We start from the raw sequence: 21,262 nt of genomic DNA on the forward strand, positions 1-21,262 counted from the left end.
AAATTTGTGACTAGAGAAGATGCTTATTTTAATCAGTATAATATATCCTAAAGAAGACCAAAAGTGATACACATTACTTAAGAATTAGTTATGAAAAAATAACCTGCTAATAAAATAGCTCCCCTAATTATACTGCATAAAAAGTAAAATAAACCTAGAAAAATGAAAAAGGTTTTTTTTGTGATGCAAAATATAACAGACTCCAACTTACAAATATGGAATGCCAGCTTCATGTTCCCTTAAGTCTTGGTACAAAGTAATTAGGTTCTTAGACCAGTCTACAAGTCCATTTAACCCACAGGGTACCTGAGACACAAAACTGCAGTCTTAGAGAACCACCAAGGAATACGTTAGACGGTTTCTCAAGAAAGTATCTAAAGAGTTTAACATGGATGCTGTCGTAGGTATAAAAATATGTCCACAAATTTGCTGATAGTCCTTCTTTAAGACGCGGGGTCTATTTCCCTTTCCCTGGAGTGTAGGCTAGACTTAACTCTAACAAACAGAACAGAGCAAAAGGGATAGTGGTATGTGACTGTGAAGACTAGGTCATACGGTTCCGTCTTGGTTTAGCGCTCTCTGTTTCATCACTTGTTCTGGGAGAAGCCAGATGCCATGCTGTGAGTATCCAGGAAGTAAGGAACTGAGGCCTCCTGCCAACAGGTAGCAGGAACTGAGGCCAAAAGCCATTGAATGAGCCATCAGAGGTAGATACTCCAGGTCCAGTCAAGCCTTCAGATGACTGAACCCTAACTAAGATCTCAATGGCAAGCTCATGAGAGACCCTGAGCCAAAGCAACCGAGCTCAGTCAATACCAGATTCCAGACCTTCAGAAACTGTTTGAGATAATGAATGTTGTTGAAGCTGCTAAATTTCAGGATAATTTGTTAAGCAGTACTACACAACCAAGAGAGTGTCAAGAAAAATTGTGTGTACTAATGCAACCTTCGCATGCTAACACTATGATGGTGCCACTAACACCTGGGGGCACAGATTCAGTGAGGTGAGAAGTTGGTGGAGGCAAGGGGGAACAAATGAGAGACTACTTCTCAGTCTAAAATCACTTCTTCCATCTTCTGAGTGACCCATAAAATTAGTCTATTTCCTTTCCCATAAATACTTATTACCTTTAGTCAGAACTTTTCTTTCCAGGTTCTCTGTGAAATAAAATACTTTTATTCTACTCCCTGAACCTTCAAACAAGTCTTTTCTGAGATTTATCACTAGCAACAATGGAAACAAGAAAGTGGTAGTAAGAACAACTCATCTGGAAACCTAATCATTTTCTCCTTTTTTTCACTTAGGCCCTAAGGGTTTAGACAAAAATAAACAGGTAATGATGACAGGTCTTTATATGTACCAAGTAATTCCAGAATCTTAGAATCTGATAAATAAAAAATCTTATTTTTACATACAGGCAAAATGAGATCCAGAGAAGTTAAATGGCTTATCCAATTCTCAGAAACCAGTCATCAGGATCTAATTCTCTTCTTTAGAAGAGTATCAAATTTCCAGGATTTAATTATAAATTATACTCACCAGACAATAGTAATGTACAGTGAGATTCCATTTCTCATTAGTTTTCTTTTCTCCATATTTATTAGGACAGTCATCATTTTTTCGACAGAAAACACAAGCTAACAGTGAAAAAAGTAAATAGATACAAAAAAATTTTTTTTAATTTTTCAATAAAACCTATGAGATGGTGCTTCTCTCAACTGACACATTCAATTCTTTCTGAGAGCAAGTCATATTATATTGTTTATCAGTAACTTAAAATTTCCAATATCTACTTCTAAAACAATAATGTGACTTTAAATTTTTTTCATTAATCTTTAATGATAAATTCCAATATATTGTTAAAATGCCAATTTGTAGGGTAACATCACTGAAAATAATGGGTTAGAACACTCCAAAACTCCATCTCTCCTCTAATGCAACAATTAAACTGCTAAAAACTGTCAGAATCAACTTTTCAGAAACTGAAATCTAATTTTAAAACTTACAACAATCAGGAGAATGGTTTAAAGAAACAAGCTGCTAAATTTTGATGACAGCTTTGTGGCATTTTAACTTACCCACCTACCATCCCCCACTCTCCAGCTAGGCAATGGCCTTAGGCACGATGACACACGTTTCTGGTGTGGATTGTCCAAGAAGAGGTAATATTGACCTTGTTCTCAAAGAAATGTGATTGTGTGTTTTGATCTTTGTGGTGGCTCCCTGAGGGATGGGCTCAAATGCTTGCCTTTGTTTCACCTGCCTCAGAACTTTCTCAGGGCTGGAGCCTGTTTGTTTAAAGCATTTAGGACAAATATACTAGCTGTAGCAGCTTGGAGCAAAGGATAACAGAAAGAACACGCAGGTAAGAGACGAAAAAGACTAGGAAAGAAGAGGCTGGGAAAAGGGGATAGATGGGGGAACAAGGGCTTTGAAAAGCTCCCACACATACCAAGGAAGCTAGAAGGACACACACATGCTCAGAAAGGACCCCAGAAACACCTAAGCTTTAAGCTTCTGCAAGCCTCTATGAAAAAAAGAAAGATCCCAAATCAATAACTTAATTTAACCTTAAGGAACCAGAAAAAGAAGAGCAAACTAAATCCAAAGCTAGTAGAAGAAAGGAAGGAATAAAGATTAGAGCAGAGATAAATGAAATAGAGAACAGAAAAACAATAGAGAGAATCAATAAAAACCAAAGCTGGTTCTTTAAAAAGGTCAACAAACCCGACAAACTTTTAGCTAGACTAACCTAGAAAAAACAGAAGATTCAAAACTTATGACAAAGCTACAGAAATCAAAACAGTGTGGTACTGGCATAAGGACAGACATATATATCAATGGAAAAGAGGACTCCAGAAATAAACCATGCATTTATGGTCAGTTAATTTTGAACAAGGATGCCAGGACCATTCAAGGGGAAAGAACAATCTCTTCAACAAATGGTGCTGGGATATCTGGATAGCCACATGCAAGATAATAAAAATGAACCCCTACCTCACACTATATACGAAAATTAATGCAAATTAAAGACCTAAATGTAGGAGCTAAAACTATAAAACTCTTAGAAGAAAACATAAGGGTAAATCTTCATAACCTTGGATTTGGCAATGGTTTCTTAGATATCACATGACACCAAAAGCAGAAGTAATAAAAGAAAAAAGAGAGAAACTGGACTTCACCAAAGTTTAAAACTTTTGTGCATCAAAGGACACTATCAGGAGAGTGAAAAGACAATGTATAGAATGGGAGAATATATTTGGAAATCACATACCTGTTAAGGGTCTAGTGTATAAGAAAAGTCTTACACTCAACAACAAAAACACAACCCAATTTTAAAATGGGGCAGAGATCTGAATAGACATTTCTTCAAAGAAGATATATAAATAGCCAATAGGTACATTAAAAGATGTTTAATATCATTAGTCATCAGGGAAACGCAAATCAAAACCACAAGATACCACTTCACACCCACTAGGATGGCTATAATCAAAATGTCAGATAATAACAAATGTTGGCAAGGATCTGGAGACACTGAAACCCTCATACATGGTGGAAATGTAAAATGGTACAACCACTTTGGAAAATAGTCTGGCAGTTCCTCAAAAACTTAAACATAGTTACTGTATGACACAACAATTCCACCTGGGTATCTAGGCCAAAGAACTGAAAACAGACATTCAAACAAATACTTGTACACTAATATTCATAGCAGCACTGTTCACAACAGCCAAAAAGGGAAAACAAACCAAATGTCCATCAATGAATGGATGAACAGATAAACAAAATATAGTATATCCATACAATGGAATATTATTCAGCTATAAAAAGGAATGAAGTGCTGATACGGGCCACAACATGCATGAGCCTGAAAGTATTATGCTAAGTGAAAAAAGCCAAGCACACACAAGACCACATATTATACGATTCCATTTATATAACAGATTACATTATCCAGAACAGGTAACTCCACAGACAGACAAAAAGCAGACTGGTGGTTTCCAGGGGCTGAGGACAGGGGAAATGAGAAATGACTGCCTAATGGGAACAAGATTTCCTTTGGAAGTGATGAAAATGTTCTGGAATTAGATAGCGATGATGGTTGACAACACTGTGAATGTACTAAACATCACCAAATTATACACTTCAAAATAGCTAAAATGGTAAATTTTATCTTGTATGAATTTTACAATAATAATATAATTTTAAAAAGGCAAATTGCAGAATTAGGGAGATCTGAGTTAAGATGCAGCTCCACACTCTTGCTGGGTAACCATGGGCAGGTCACATAAACACTGTATGGCTCTGTTTCCTCATCTTAAAGAATGAGGACAACAACAGTACCTACCTCAAACTATGCCTTAATGAGGATTATATGAGATAGTATACAGTAATATAATTAAAAGGGTGTGGCACATAGATAGAACTGAGTAAATATTAGTATTATAATTATCAGTCTTTTTAATCTTATGATGTTTACTTGTATAGAAAATTTCTAATAACACACTAATAAAAAAATCACCAGCTGAAGAGAAAAGATACTGAGGATCTCAAGGCGGCAGATGAATACAAGATGGAAGGAGCTTGAATCTCTAAATGACTACATGGAGCAGAAATTCCCTTTCCATCCCATCTCCCCTAACCAATCCACATTAGAGACTGCAACAAAAGCAAGTAATAAACTTTTATTTGTTAAATCATTAAGACTTCAGGGTTCACCTATTACAGCAACTAGTCTTATTCACCTTAACTAATACATGTAATCAAGAATGGATGCTATGCATTGAAAAGGTACTAGTATATTTGTTAATAGGCTACTCATAAAATAGATTCTAGGACTAGAAACAGCATGAGCTAGTATTTAATATCGTGAAATATCCCCCCTATATTTGCCCTCTCTCACGCCAGTTTAATGAGATAAGCCATAACTAAAAGTCCCTTCCCCCAATCTTTTAAAAGGTTTCAGCTCCCCTTCCTTTCCCATACAAAGTAACTGACCACATTAACTCCAGAAAATTGCCATTTGTTTACTGGACGTCTTACGCCAGCAGCTCCCACTTTAACCCCTTCATCCCCAGTGCATCCCCAGTATAGTTTTGTTATCAGTGTGCAAGCAGCTATCAAGAGGCAGAGGAACTCAAGGAATAAGCTGAGGCTACGGAAGAGCCAAGAGTCTAGTGATTAAGATTCGGAGCTCTCACTGCTGTGGCCTGGGTTTGTTTCTGGTCAGGGAATCACATCACCCTTCAGCCAGTTGTCACGCTGTGACAGCTGCATGCTGCTGTGATGCTGAAAGCTATTCCACTAGTATATATTTCATATACCAGCATTGTCACCCATGGTGGACAGGTTGCAGTGGAGCTTCCAGACTAAGACAAACTAGGAAGAAGAACCTGGCCACTCACACTTGTGAAAAACTGGCCATGAAGACCCTATAAATAGGAGGAGAGCATTGTCTGATATAGGACTGGAAGGTAAGAGGATGGCACAAAAAGACCAGGCGGAGTTCCACCCTGCTGTACACAGGGTTGCTACAAGTCGCAATCAACTAGATGGCACTAACAAACAAAACAGAAGGATCCTCAAGATGAATGCTGGATGGAGCTGCATCTACCATGTGCTGTGGACCTGTGGCTTTCCGTTTGTTTCCCTCCTCCCTTCACCCAGTAAGGAGACCCTGGACGCAGAACAGATTAGGTTTCAGGCAGGCATTTTATAAGCAGATTACTTTTGTTTTTATTGGGATTATGTTGTTTTTTAATTTCAATGCTTAAATTCCAGTAAAATTGTTCTGACTTCCATTATATTTATTAAGTCTGTGTGTAAAAGCAGGAAAGCAAAGTAGAGGGAGGGCTTTAAGAGCACAAATTTCCTCATCCAACATGACATGGAGTTAACAGATATTGTCTACAAGTGATGGTCAAGATAGAGAGTTTTAAATGTAATACTTTAATTTGAAAGGGAATCCAAACGTAAATCTTAGAAAGGGTAGGTGAGGGAAGAAGTAGTGGCAGAAGAGTATACAGTAACAATTCAAATTTCTCATCTTACATGGTAGCAAGTCAATATATACTGCTTACAACTAATAAATGAAGAAACCGACAACTAACAGCAAAGGTCTGCATCTCTTGGAGGAGACTATTGTGAGCACTTTCATTGTTTTCATGTTAAACTCGCATGCACTGTCTAGATTGTTCTCACCTGGATTTTTCCTTTTGTAAGAAAAAGTCACAGAAAAAGGTGAAAAAATTATATTTATTACATAAAGAATACTATTTTATTCAGATGCAAACCATACCTGATAAATACATACAGAGGATACAAAAAAATTTGGCAAATTGTCCTTTTATAGTAGATTTTTGTTGAAATAAATACACACAATATTGTACTTCAGTATACGGATACATGAACTAAGCATGGATCAGGGAATTCATTCCTGTTGTTTGAGTAGCATTCTAAAAAGATTTATCATATTTAAAAAACCAAGAATACAATATCTTAATATTTTAAATTAACTTGAAAATATTTTTAATACAGTGACTTACCGAGATTCTGTGAGTCACCAGGTTTCTTTTCATTCATTTTACTAGGAAAAATAAAAACATACAATATAGCCATCTTAATTTTAAAAGTCTCAAATTATCCATTTTAATTAAATTTAGTCAATGCGTAATTACAAATAAGGTGCATAATCATTTCTTACTCTAGTACTTAATTTCCTCAGCTTTCACACGTCTAAGACCAACAGTTCTCACTAAGGGTGGTAAAGTCTGGGGACACTGTTAAAACTGGAGGGAATGTTTTTTAGATGTCAAAAAGACTAAGACGACTACTGGCATTTGGCGGAAAAGAGCCAGGATTGCAGGACATCTTGCAATGCACCAAACAGACCTATACAACAAAGAATCATCTAGACTTTCAAATTTCCTGCTTGACATTCAAGTAGGTAAACAAACCTATTTACAATTACATTAACCTAGAACCTAAGCCCATTCTACACATAAATATCGAATCCTTTTTTTTTCCTTGATATTTTAGGACAAAATGCGTATTTCCAAACTACAATTCCTATGTAAGTCAAAGAAATTTGTATTTTATTTTTGTTCATAATTTTACCAAGAATTGTTCATTGTTTAGGGGGAAAAAAAATCACATCATCAATAGCAATGCCATTCACATCTGAATAGCCTAAGAACAATCCTTTATCAGGCTATACTTGTGGCTAGTGCATCTGCAGGGATTCTATATAGAGCTGCAAGCATCTGCCTGCCGCAACACATCTTCCAGCACAGCGCTCAACCGTTTACATACTGGAAGACAGTGATCTGTTCTGTCTCCTCACTCCCTACTAGTTAATAACACTACTTATATTCATTACTGAAATATAACATTTTCTAACTGTTCTCTAGTGCCAAAAGATCAAATGGAGGAAGAACATCTTAATAACATCAAAGTTTCACTTTACCAAGGATATATGAAAGCCTACTTGAAATATTATGGAATTCAAGTACAATAATGTATGTGTAAGCTCTTGGAATTTAAATGGAAAAGAAAAAAACATAATAACGCTACTAGGTGAATGTAAGCTCATTTTATAGTTGCAAATCCAATGCTCAGAGAGGTTAAACACTTACTTGTCCAAAGTCACAGAGTCATCAGTGGTAACAGACTAACCTATAACTGAGCGACTATGCCACTTCATATGACAACAATGAAAGAGCATAATAAATAATACAGAATATTAAATATCAAAGGGAGGACAAAAAACCACAAAGATTATCAAATTTCATCAGTGCTTTCTTACATTTTAGAATTTATGTTTCATACTGATTGTAAGAACTGTTTTGGGTTTAAACATTGATTTTCTCATATATCACTTTTGTGCTTTCAAAAAAGTCACAGTCCAAGTCTTCTGAATCACTGATTCCAGGCCTTCAGTATTTTCTGGTTCTTCCTTACAAACTCATCTATGCCATCAAGATGGGTAATTCTTAAAAGAATCCATAAAACAACTAAACACCTTAGGTCCACCACAAAATCCAGACCTGAAGTTGACTCCTTTGCACACAGCCCTAGCTTTGCTTTGACTCCATCGAAACGCTACTTCATTTAAATTTCAACTAAATGCCAGCCTTCTCCAAAATCCTATAAGAAATTTATTTTTCTCTTTGCTGAGAAGCCCTGTGGTTCCTCTGGTCTGCAATCTCTCACTGCAATGAGTCAATAAATGCAACTTTATCACACTACAGGTTTACCCTAGTGGTTTTAGGCTGACTGGGCTAGGACAGGAAAAGAATAAGCCAAACATCACAAAACATAAGCAACTGGTGAATCTGGATAAAGGGCATATAGGAGCTCTGTATACTATTATTCTAACTTTTCTCTAAGTTTAAAATTATATCAAAAAGTTACCCCTAAATTGGATGTTCTGAAGACATTACACAATCCATACTTCTGACCAGTTGACATTAGCCTTCTTTCTAATCCCTAGCACCTGAAATAAAACTTTTGTTTCTAAATCCTGATTGATGATTGCTTTATTTCGTACAACAGTCTCCAAAACAAAACTCCTAGGGGGGAAAAATGGGCAGGGGGCTATTCACACATTTTTAGTTGTACTTTATCATTTCTTTTCCATCCAGTACATGAATTTTCTCACTTCCTAAATGCCAGGAAGAAAAACATGTATGTAATACACAGCTCAATAACAGCCCAAGTCTTACAAAAGACCTGGTCTCAGAAATAATATCAAACTATTCCCCCATTCCTAGAGAAATCATTAACAACTTAACGAAGAGCTCCAGGAAGCCACTATCAAGAGGTATTCTGAGTCTCCATCTGGTCAGGTAAGCTCCACTCTCCCACTCATATTTGATACTCCTCCCTTCAAAAGGTGCAGCCTGATTTCCCTCTCCTTGATGTGGCTGTGCTTAGCAACCTGCTTCCACCAAAAAGCCTGGCAGAAATGACAATGTGTGACTAGGTCATAAAAGGCACTGTGACTTCCTCCTTGCTCTCTATCATGGGTCACCTGCACTGGAGAAAGCTAGTTGGTGTGTCATAACGCTACGTCATAATGCTCCTTGCAGAGGTCCACTTGGCAAAGAACTGAAGCATTTACCCACAGCCATATGAGTGAGCCATTTTAGAAGCAACTCCTCCAGCCCCAGTCAAGCCTTTATATGACTACAGCCTGGCTGACAGCCTGAGAGCAACTTTATGGGAGATCCTAAGCCAGAACCACACACCTAAGTTGCTCCCAAAATTCTGGCCCACAGCAATGGTCAGATGTTACTAAAATGTTTCTTGTTTTAAGTCACCAAGTTTTGGAATGATTTGTTACACTGCAATAGATAATACAATAAAGGAAGTCAAATTGCCTCCCATTCTAGCTGGGTGGCTAGTCTAACAGTTTTTTGGTGGGATCTTCAGGATTTCAATATATATAACCATGGCATCTGCAAACAGATAATTTTACTACTTCTTTCCAATTTGAATGACTTTTATTTCTTTTTCTTGTCTGATTGCTCTGACTAGGACTTACAGTATAATGTTGAATAGGGGTGGTGAGAGTGGGCACCCTTGTCTTATTCCTGATCTTACAGGAAAAGCTTTCAGTCTTTCACTACTGAGTATCATGTTAGCTGAGGGCTTGTCATGTATGACCCTTATTATGTTGAGGTACATTCTTTCTATACCCAATTTGCTGAGAATTTTTATCATGAAAGGACAATGAATTTTGTTAAATGCTTTTTCTGCACCTATTGAGATGACCATGGGATTTTTATTTCTCAATCTATTAATGTGATATATAACATTTACTGATTTGCATATGTTAAACCTTCCTTGCACCCAGGGATGAAACCCACTGGATCATGGTCTATGATCCTTTTAGTGTGCTGTTGAATTCAGTTTGCTAGTATTTTGTTGCAAATTTTTGCATCTATACTCATCAGGGATATTGGCCTGCAGTTTTCTTATAGTGTCCTTATCTGGCTTTGGTGTCAGAGTAATGTTGGCCTCGTAAAACAAGCTTGGGAGTCGAACATACACTTTAGAAAACACATACAACATGGTCAAACAAGAAAATGAAAGAGGGAAAGCTGGAAAATTCACAAAAATGTGGAAATTAAGCAACACAATTTTAAACAAGCAAAAGATCAAAGCAGAAATCACGAGGGAAATTAGAAAATACTTAGAGATGAATGAAAATGAAAAAGAACCCATAATGTACTAAAACCTACAGTGTACAGCAAAAAGTGATAAAGAAATTTACAGCTATAAATTAAAAAAGCAGGGTCCCAGGGACGGCCGAGTGGCCGAGTGGTTAAGTTTGCGTGCTCCGCTTTGGCAGCCTCAGGTTTCGCCTGTTCGGACGCTGGGCACTGACTTGGCACTGCTCTTCAGGCCATGCTGAGTTGGCGTCCCACATAGCACAACTAGAAGGACCCACAACTAAAATATACAACTATATACTGGGGGGATTTGGGGAGAAAAAGTCAAAAATAAAAAGGGTCCCAAAACAATATCCTATCTTTATACCTGAAGGAAGTAGAAAAATAAGAGCAAACTGAACCAAAGCCAGAAGGAAAGAATTCAAAGATTAGAGTGGAGATAAACGTAAATAGAAAAATAGAGAGAATAAAATCAAATGTTGGTTCTTTAAAAAGACCAAAATTAAGAAACCTTTAGCTAGACTGACCCAGAAAAACAGAGAGAAAAGACTCCACTTACTAAAATCAGAAACAAATGGAGATTAATAGAGAACTTACAGAAAAAAAGGACTATATGAACAAGTGTAGGCTAGCAAGTCAGATAACTAAAGTTAGAAAATCTTACAAAACAAAGTCAAGCAGAAACAGAAAACTTTACAGATCTATATCAAGAGATTGAATCAATAATCAAGAACCTCCAAAGAAAGAAAATTCTAGGCCTAGAAAGCTTCACTGGTGAATTTTATCAGTTATTTAAAAAAGAACTGGCACCAGTGTTTCTCAAACCTGTCCAAAATAGAGAATAGGAGAAAACACTTCCTAATTCAACCTGTGAAGCCAGCATTACCCTGATAACCAAAGCTAAAGACATCACAGAAAAGCTACAGACCAATACCCCTTATGAATATAGATGCAAAAATCATCAGCAAAATACTAGCAAACTTGATCCTTGTTAAGAGAATTGTACATCATGACAAAGTGGCATTTATCCCAGGAATGCAAGGATGGTTCCACATATGAAAAATCAATCAACGTAACACATTACATTAACAAAATCAAAGAAAAAGGTCACATGCTCATTCATGCAGAAAAAGCATTTGACAAAATCCAACCCTCTTTCATCATAAAAACAGTTTAGCATTAGAAGGGAACTTCCTCAGTATAAGAAAGGGCATCTATGAAAAACCCACAGCTAACATCATACTCTGTCATGAAGGACTAACAGTTTTACACATAAGATCTGCAGCAAAACAACAATGTCCACTCTCACCACTTCCCTACAACACTGTACTAGAAGTTCTAGCCAGAAAAATTAGGTAAGAAAAGAAATAAAAGGCATCCAAACTGAAAGCAAGAAGTAGCTCTATTTGCAAAAGACATCATCTTATATGTAGGGAATCCTAATGAATTTACAAAAAACTTTTAGTGCTAATAAACAAATTCAGCAAAGCTGCAGGATGCAAGATCAACACAGAAAAATCAGTTGTATTCCTATACAATAGCAAAAAACAATCCATAAAAAGAAGTTAACAAATCAACACCATTTACAATAACATCAAAAAGAACTACTTAGGAATAAATGTAACCAAAGAGGTGCAAAATCTGTCCACTGAAACACACTAAACATAGCTTAAAAAAATTAAAGAACCCAAATAAATGGAAAGACACACTGTGTTCATGCTTGGAAGACCTAATATTGTTGAGACAGCAATACTCCCCAGAGCAATCTATTGATTCGATGCAATCCCTATCAAAATCCAATGGCCTTTTTGTAGAAATGGAAAACCTGATCTTAAAATTCATACGGAATTGTATGGAACCCTGAACAGCCAAAACAATCCAAAAAAGAAAAAGTTGAAGAGTTCATACTTCTCAATTTGAAAACTTACTACAAAGCTACAATAATCAAAACAAGATGGTACCAGCACAAGGATAAACATATAGATCAATAGAAAAGAAGTGCCCAGAAATAAACCCATACATCTATGATCAATTAATTTTCAATGAGAGTGTCAAGACCATTCAATGGGAAAAAAACAGTCTCTTTAACAAACGGTGCTGGGACAACTAGGTAGCCACATGCAAAAAAATCAAGTTGGACCCTTATCTTGCACTATTTATAAAAAAACTAAAAATGGATCAAAGACAATGAAATTGAAAACAAGAAATCAATAGACAAAATCAACCAAAACAAGAGTGGGTTCTTTGAAAAGATCAATAAAATCAGTAAGCTTCTAGCCAGGCTAAGAAAAAAACGAGAGAGGACACAAATTACTAATAGCAGAAATGAAAAAAGGGATATCACTACAGAGCCTATGGACATTAAAAGTATAATAAAGGAATACTATGAACTCTCTGCCCACAAAATTTGATAATTTGATGAAATGGACTAATTTCTTTATTTTTTTTGAGGAAGATTAGCCCTGAGCTAACATCTGCTTCCAATCTTCCTCTTTTTGCTGAGGAAGACTGACCCTGAGCTAACATCCATGCCCATCTTCCTCTACTTTATATGTAGGACACCTGCCACAGCATGGCTTGCCAAGCGGTGCCATGTCGGCACCCAGGATCCAAACTGGTGAACCCTGGGCTGCCAAAGCAGAACGTGTGAACCCAAACACTGCACCACTGGGCTGGCCCCTGGACTAATTTCTTGAAAGACATAATTTGTCAAAACTCACAGAAGAAATAAACAATCTAAATAGGCCTGTATCAAAGAAACTGAATCAATAATTAATAACTTTCCAAAACAGAAAGCACAAGGCGCAGATGGATTGACTGGTGAATTCTACCAAACATTTAAGGAAGAAATTATACCAATTCTCTACAATCTCTTTCAGAAGACAGAAGCAGAGGGAACACTTCATAACTCATTCTCCTAGGCCAGCATTATCCTAACACCAAAACCTTTACAAAGACATCACAAGAAAAAAAAACTACAGACCAGGGGCCAGCCCCATGGCTGAGTGGTTAAGTTTGTGCACTCCACGTTGGCGGCCCGGGTTTTGCCAGTTCAGATCCCGGGTGTGGACCTACGTGCCACTCATTAAGCCATGCTGTGGCAGCAACCCACATAGAAGAACTAGAATGACCTACAACTAGGATATACAACTATGTACTGGGGCTTTGGGGAGGGAAAAAAAAGAGGAAGACTGGCAACACACATTAGCTCAGGGACAATCTTCCTCACCAAAAAGCATACCTTTAAAAAACTACAGACCAATTATCTCATGAACATAGATGAAAAAATCTTCAACAAAATATCAGCAAATCAAATCCATAAAAAGAATCATATACCACAACCAAGTGGGATTTACCTCAGTTATGCAATCATTTCCTTGATATTTACCCAAAGGAAGTAAAAACTTACGTCCACAGCAAAACCTTCACATGGATGTTTACAGCATCTTTATTCATAATTGCCCAAACTTGGAAGCAACTAAGATGTTCTTCAGTAGGTGAATGGATAAATAAACTGTGGTACATCCAAACAATGGAATATCATTCAATGCTAAAAAGAAACTAGCTATCAAGCCATGAAAAGACATGGAGGAGACTTAGACGCTTATTACTAAGTAAAAGAAGCCAATCTGAAAAGGTTACACACTGTATGATTCCAGCTATATGATATTCTGGAAAAGGCAAAAACTATGAAGACAGTAAAAAGATCAGTGGTTGTGAAGGGAGACAGGGATAAATAGGCAGAGTACAAAGGATTTTTAGAACAAATATTTTAGTGAAAATTTTTAGTGAAAATATCCTATATGATACCATAATGATGGAAACATGTCAGTATACATTTATCCAAACCCACAGACTGTACAACACCAAGAGTGCACTGTAATTTAAACTATGAACTTTGAGCGATTATAATGTGTCAATCTAGGTTCATCAACTGTAACAAATGTATCACTCTAGTGGAGAATGTTGACAATGAGTGAGGCTATTTATGTGTAAGGGTAGCGGGTACATGGGAAATCTCTATACATGGGAAATCTCTATTATCTTTCCCTCAATTTTGCTGTGAACCTAAGAATGCTCTAAAAAAATAGAGCCTCAACAAAAAAAGGAAAAGCAATAAAGTTACAAGTTTATATGGATTTACTTTATAACTAGTCCCCAGGAAACAGGTTTCCCCCGCTCTCTGCATATTGGCTCCCTATGCCCAGTGTCCACGTTTCTTCATGATTCCATTGTCATCTCAGCACATAAAGACCTTCCCAGCTTGGCTCCCAATAGTCTTTTGGGATCCCAACTCTAAAATTCAAGAAAAATACGTGAATGGTCTGGCCTACATTAGATACTCAGCTCTGATTCAAATACCTGGTACTACTTTGGCTGGAGAAGGTGTGTGGGATGGGAGCATGTTAGAATCATAGGCTCTTTTGACCAACCCCTACCAGTGGTCCTTAGAATGGTGTCCCTACCCTGCTGGGTGGTTTTAAAGAAAAGGTTGTGAGCAAGGAGGTCAGGTAACAACAGTCTTAACTGTTCAAATTGAAAATGAAAGACAAACTTTTCTGTTTTTTAATTCCCCAATATTTTATTAATTTAGAATTGAATATAGAAATGAACATTTATGTACAAATGAAGCTAATTCTCTAAAATAAAGTTAATTTTTTCATTACACTTAATATATATTATTCTTATGATTAAAAAAAAGCTGGACCAGAAGAAATTAAATGCAAAAAAATTTTTTTAAGTTAGTAAATCTTTCACCTCAGTTTCCTCATCTTAATATGAGGATAATAATAAAACAGTTGTAAGGATTAAGTGAGAAAATACATAGAAAGCTTTTGGAGTTCTGTGAATGTTAGCAAATATCGCTCTTCATTTTTTTCCCACTTGTAATGTCTTCTGAGCCTACAATTTCAACACTTATTTTTCCATATTTGTGACATTTACAAACCATGTGATATCACTAAAATCTCTCTACTAAACTACACAGAATTATATTCCATCATCTCAGGAAAAAAGTAACACTTTTTAAAAAAACTTTTTCAGCATTAACAAGACACAATGTGTTAAATTGTTAAAATAAGCAGCACTCATTGAACATACGCAGTTTCAGACTATAAGGACCCTCACTGTTCCGCACCCAGAATTGCAGATATAACGACAAAAGGGACAAGAGCGCTCAGTCTAGGGCTATAATGTTTACAACTAAATCGCACTAAGGAAGAAGCACTCTGCCTGGGGAAGTCTAGGAAGGTATTGGAAACCCACTGGGTGAAATTTTAAGGGGAAATAAAAAAGGTCGATGGCTAAGAATGCATAAAGAGAGAGAACAGATTTGGAGAACTGTAGTTGCATGGATAGAGCATCACAGGTCGGAAATGAGTGGCGGAGTTTTATGGAGATAATGCTTTGAAACAGAGTTGGAACCAGATTGAGAAGGGATTTGTAAAAAAATGAAAAAGCCAACAAATTTGAATTATTTATGGTAGACAATGGGAAGCCACTAGAGATTTTTATGGAGCAACACCCGGAAGGAGAGACTGCCGAGAGAGGCAGGAAGCATTACTTAAAAAAAAAAGGCACAAACTTTCTAACTAAATCTAGTTTCTGATCCAGTTCAAACATTTTATTAGTTGTGTGAGAACAAAATTACTGAAACCCTCTTAGCCTCAGTTTTCTAACCCAAAATAGTACAAATTGCAGTGTTATTTGCAAAGATCAATGAGCTAATGTAATGTGGTTCGTACAATGTTTAGCAACAATATAACAGGAGATTATATGTATCATTTATTATGTGCCATACACTATTCTAAGACTGTATATATTTTGACTCATTTGATTCTCACAATACTCCTACAAGGTAGGTCTTACCATTATCTCCATTATCCATTTGATAGAATTGAAGCACAGAATGGTTAAACAGCTTGCTTAGGGTCACACAGCTACTCAATGTTTGGAGATGGAATTCACACCCCGGCAATCTGTCTCCAGTTCCATGCCCTTAACCGCTATATTATAATGAGACTCTAGGAAAGATCAAGTCAATGTTTTTAAAATTCTAGCCAAATTTTATAGGCCTTCCAGTTAAATTTACGGATTCCTCAACCCTATCCTCCAGACCTACTAGATCAGAATCTCTGAGATTTGAAGTGCAGGAAATAGTACTTAACAAACCCTTCAAGGTAGCATGCACACACTGAAATTTGAAACTCACTGATTTAGGTAGAGCAAAAACTCAATGAAAAGAGTCCACATAAGGAAAAGGAACAGATTAAAAGGTAGAGACTAATTTTTTTTAATTACTATTTGCTGGCAACTTACATGAAATGAGTAGAACAGCTGTCTGCAATTCTCAGGAAAGTACTATAGCTAAGTCTTTGCTGCAGTCTTACACAAAATGTTTAAACTTGAACGATCATAAATATTGAATATTTAAATCTATTTTTCCTGGCTTATAATGAAACAAAAAAGTTTATTAGCAGGGATCAGGGATCGTCGGAGAGTGGCAGTAGCCGGCACTGGATGAAGGAAATGTCTATTCTGAATATTACTAAGTCCTACTTTTTAAAAGATACTTATACATTTATATGGCACGGTATATACCCTCGTGTTAAAATCTTAAAAGGAACATAAAATATCTGTTCCTCTAAAGTAACACAAAATTAATCTGACAGTTTTCAATAAGGCAAGATATGAAATTTCTAGACATTTAGAGTACTCATTTACAGTTTACATTTAGGGTACGCATTTAAACTATTCCAGAAGTTACGGCTTTGCTACAGGGTTAGAGTTTGATATTTGAAGTAGTTCATCACTAAAAACAAAACAAAACCGAAACAAAAAATACCAAGAAAAAAACCCCACAAAAACCCAAAACAAAGACGACCTGATACTGCTGGAAATCAGCACATCAGCAGAGGACTTTCAAAATGACTCCACCATAACCCAGTCGGCCAATGGATGAAGGAGGTGACTAGGCAGGTCTGTGGAACTAACTAAACCTTATCCCCAGTGTTGGCAAACCAAGACCCCAGTGAAGCCCCGCTGTTACTGTAGCAGCAGGCTCGCCTTTTTCCGGTACACGAAAAACGTCAACCGTGAAAGAAAATCATCCGGGTTTTAAATACAAACGATACTCAGACTTCAGTTTAAATCCCCACCTGGCGTTTTTCAAAGACTGTCACTTGCCTGCAGTCGAGAGTAACAGAGATTACTCCGGGTATCCCTCTGAGAACTCGGAGCCACGCAGACCGTCTCCCCGTTCGGAACCTGCCCCTAACCTTCCATCTTTAATAAAGGAAGATTCTTTTACCCGTGGCAACGCTTTCGCAATTAGATTTAACTAGTGCTGAAGCTTCAGCATTCCAGCCGAGGGGGCGGAAATGCTCAACTGCGATGACCAGAAAGTCAGAGACTAAACAAGGTTTCGTGTCGGGCCTCCGAATCCTCCCGCCTCCGCAGTGGCATGCGAGCGCCAACCGTCGGGAGCGCAGGCCCGGGGGGCGCTCCGCAGCGCCCCGACTTCCCAAGCCGCCCACGCCCGGCCCCACCGCCCCACACCCCCGAAGGCACTCCGAGGCCCCGGCTACACTGTCCCGCCTCCCGACCCCTGACCCATGCCACAGGCCCGCCTCTCTCCCTGGAATACGCCGTTTCTTCTCGTTTCCCGTCCACTCACCAAGGCGCACTGGGCAGAAGTTCCAGAGCGGCGGTGTCACTTCTGCCTTCTCACGCTGCGCCGCACTCCAACCGCGAGCTACCCCATCCAACGGCCCACACGATTCAAATGGGCCCACTTCCGCCCGCAACCCGGAAGGAGCCCTCGGGCCCGCCCCCTGAGAGGCGGGGCCCGAGGCGACGCGGGAGGCGGGGCCGGGCGCACCGCGGCTCTTCGCCCGCGGGGGGCTCTTCTCTCGTGTAGTCTTCGGATTGCCGTCTTTTGTTTCTCTGCCTCGTTAGGTGCCCAGACCGGTCTGGGCGCGGCGTCGGCGTTTCTGCCCCGTGGCTCTTGAGAGGATCCTCTTGCTTCTGAAATGGACAGAGACGTGCTGAAGTTTCATTCCTTCATGGAATGGAGAGAGTAGAAACACGAATGGATCCCGGCCTTTCCCGCCTCCCGGCGCCCTCGCGTGCACAGCAGCCAGGGCCAGAAGGGAAACACGAGCCCTCCACACACTCAGTGCTGCGTGTCCCTGCGCCTCCTTGGTGGTATCCCCGCACAGTCAGGACTTCTAATCTTTCTTTGTCCCCTGTTTGAGGAGAAAAAAAGCCAAGTGCACCAATCACCCTTATTATACCAGCCACAAATTGAAAATAAGTGGTTGGGCCAGTTCCTGGTTGAACTGAAGTAGATCAGTAGGTGCTCTGATGAAATAATGAAAAAAAACCAGCTTTAGAAGGACTATATATTGTATCCTTCCTCTACAGTATGTGTGTGTTTGTGAATGGCATACAAAGTTTCCGGATAGGTCCATAAACTGTAAGAAGTTATCTCTGGGAGTCAGATTGGTGAATGGGGAAGGGAAGACACTTGCTTTATAGCCAGGTGAATTTTTAAAATAGTAAGCATGTTTTACTTTTGCAACTTTACTTGTTTTTAAAAGAAGTTCGTTAGAAATTGAGTGTATTCTAGATAAAGAATCAGGTTTAATAAGTGTATAAATGTATACTGTTTGAATAGTCTGTGTCCATTCATTCATCAATTCGTTCAACAATTACAGAGTGGTGGTTTGACCACACATTTTGTCATTCGTGATGTGTTGTATTATTTAATGTGCCCTGTTGCCGACTCCATTAAATATATTGTTCTTTCCAGTTCCTTAAAGGCAGAAACTATGTCATATATTTTCCTATGTCTTTCATAATTCTTGGCACCTTCTGACCATTAAGAGTCATCCTTTACAGGAATTAAATTCTCCAGTTAATCTGCAAACAAAAGTTAAATATACTCAAATTGCCCTTGAAAAGCCCCTAAAACAATCATAAAATACTACTTGTATGTGATTTTTTAATACAACTATATAGGCAAGTTTTGTTTTTTGATTTTTTTTTAATGTTTGTCCTCTGAGTTTTCCTTAGTCAGTCCTTCTTTAGGATCCTTAATGAATTCTTCAATTTTTTTCCACCAAAATGTTGACAAAGTTATCATCAACCATTGGTCAAACCAATGCGATTAATTTCTCATCAGCAGTAGAGAACCCCTTGAAGTCATTAACATATTTTTTCGGCCACAGGCCTAGCCAGGATTAATTGTATAAATTGCCTAGGGCTGGTGTTTGTTGAGTGGAATATCAAGTTATTTGCAGTATGTAAGCTGTTATTCCTTTTTTTCCCCTAGAGTGAGTATAGGGTGAATTTGAATACAATCAGCATTCAAGCAATACAGCAGCATTTTGTGAACAAAGATCTGCGATAAATACCCACTGACTAAATTAAGGAGCCTGAGTAAATACAGATTTAAGAAATTTCTAAAGAAAATACTTATTACAAGACATATTACATCTAACTAATCTGGCCATCAGACTGGGCATTCTGATAGCTAATAAATTTTTTAAGTGAAATATATTGATATAAGTATTCCACTTAATAAAAGCTGTGCAAATGGAAGAAAAAGACAAATTTTATTTAGTTTCTGATAATCCCACAGTAATCTGAACTAGCTGAGAAGTGAATCTATAGATAATTTGAATCAAATTACTTCTCTCTTCTCTGCTTTCTTCCTGCTCACATCAAATGCAGTAGAAAACGAAACAAAAACACTCTTGGGACCAACGGTCATCAGCTCACACGCAAGAGCCAATACAAGGTGCTTTGGCAGAAAAGCTTCTAGAACCCACTTTAAAAGGTTCTTACCACAAACCACATGAGTGACAATAATAACAGAATGCCTAGAAATAAATTTTAAAGAAAAGTGTTGGTCCTGATATATATATACTGTATATATACTATATATAAAATTATATGCTATGTATATGTATATATATCCTATATATATACATATGTATGTTTTTTTGGTGAGGAAGATTGGCCCTGAGCTAACATCTGTGCCAGTCCTCCTCTATTTTGTATGTAGGATGCTGCCACAGCATGGATTAATGAGTGGTGTCTATGTCCGTGTCTGGGATCTGAGCCCGTGAACCTCAGGCCACCCAAGGAGAGTGTGTGAACTTAACCACTATGCCACCAGGCCAGCCTCTAGGTCCTGATATTTTAAAAGATATAATTGGAGAACATAAGTAATTTCAATATTTCTAAGTGGAAGACAAATAGGTAAGAATTGTTAAGACATTTTACAAAAAAAAAGATTAGTAGAGGCTGGGAGTAGATAATTTCTCTTACTAGGTAGTAAAACTTACCGCAAAGCTACTATGATCAAAGAGTAGTAGTGAAAAAAAAATATTAGCATAAAAAGGACAAATACATAGAGAATCCAGAGAAATTCAACTATACATAGAATATTAATTATAAAGGTAGCATTTCAGTTAGTGGGAAAAGGATGTTTGCATTCATAAATTAACAAGAAATGGAAATAACTGGCTGTCTATATGGAAGATATAAAGTTAGCCCTTTACACTTCACCATTTACCAAAGTAAATTCTAGAAGGATTATAGATGGAAATAGAAAAAAATAACAAAAATGAATTGGGAGAAAAATTAGAAGAATAACTGTGACTTTAAGTTAGAAGAGACTTCTTAAAGATGGAAAGAAACTTAGAAGCCATAAAATAAAAGATGAATATGCCACCCCAAAATACACCACTTTGGCATGTAGATTATTTTGAGCAGAAGGCAATTTAGAAAAAGCAGACACAGGAAGAACCTCTCTGCCCTCCCCCTATCTAACTAAAAGCAGGGCATAAATTTCCCTTTGTGAAGGCATTCCCCTCCTCTCTCCTGTACCAGAAGGAGGAGAATACTCCTTATCACTGGAGATGGAGATGGCACCGAGATGAGACTGCATAAAAAAGTCTTGCTAAATGCGCTTCCCTGATATATGTACCTTCCCACAATTTATTGTCCCCAGAAGCCCAAACCCCTCTTCCTTCATCTAGTCACTTCACAATTTATCACCTTTTGTTAAAATGATATA

The 21,262-nt window shown here is 37.7% G+C and overlaps 1 protein-coding gene across 3 annotated transcripts in view; it reads right to left on the minus strand.

The window, feature by feature from the left end:
• G2E3 (G2/M-phase specific E3 ubiquitin protein ligase) overlaps window positions 1–18,003 on the minus strand; it is a 50,682-nt gene extending 32,679 nt beyond the window's left edge. For 2 of the 3 annotated variants that reach the window (XM_046653268.1, XM_046653267.1), the window contains exons 1-3: window positions 17,852–18,003; window positions 6,547–6,587; window positions 1,541–1,638 (exon numbers count right to left, since the gene is read on the minus strand). In XM_046653268.1, coding sequence (XP_046509224.1) covers window positions 1,541–1,638; window positions 6,547–6,583 — 135 coding nt within the window. In that variant the 5' untranslated portion in view covers window positions 6,584–6,587; window positions 17,852–18,003. The remainder of the gene's footprint in view (window positions 1–1,540; window positions 1,639–6,546; window positions 6,588–17,851) is intronic. The other variant, XM_046653269.1, reaches the window with a different exon arrangement.
• Between the last annotated feature and the right edge of the window lie 3,259 nt (window positions 18,004–21,262).

This window comes from Equus quagga, chromosome 2 (genome assembly GCF_021613505.1).
Source record: "Equus quagga isolate Etosha38 chromosome 2, UCLA_HA_Equagga_1.0, whole genome shotgun sequence".
NCBI classification, from domain to species: domain Eukaryota; kingdom Metazoa; phylum Chordata; class Mammalia; order Perissodactyla; family Equidae; genus Equus; species Equus quagga.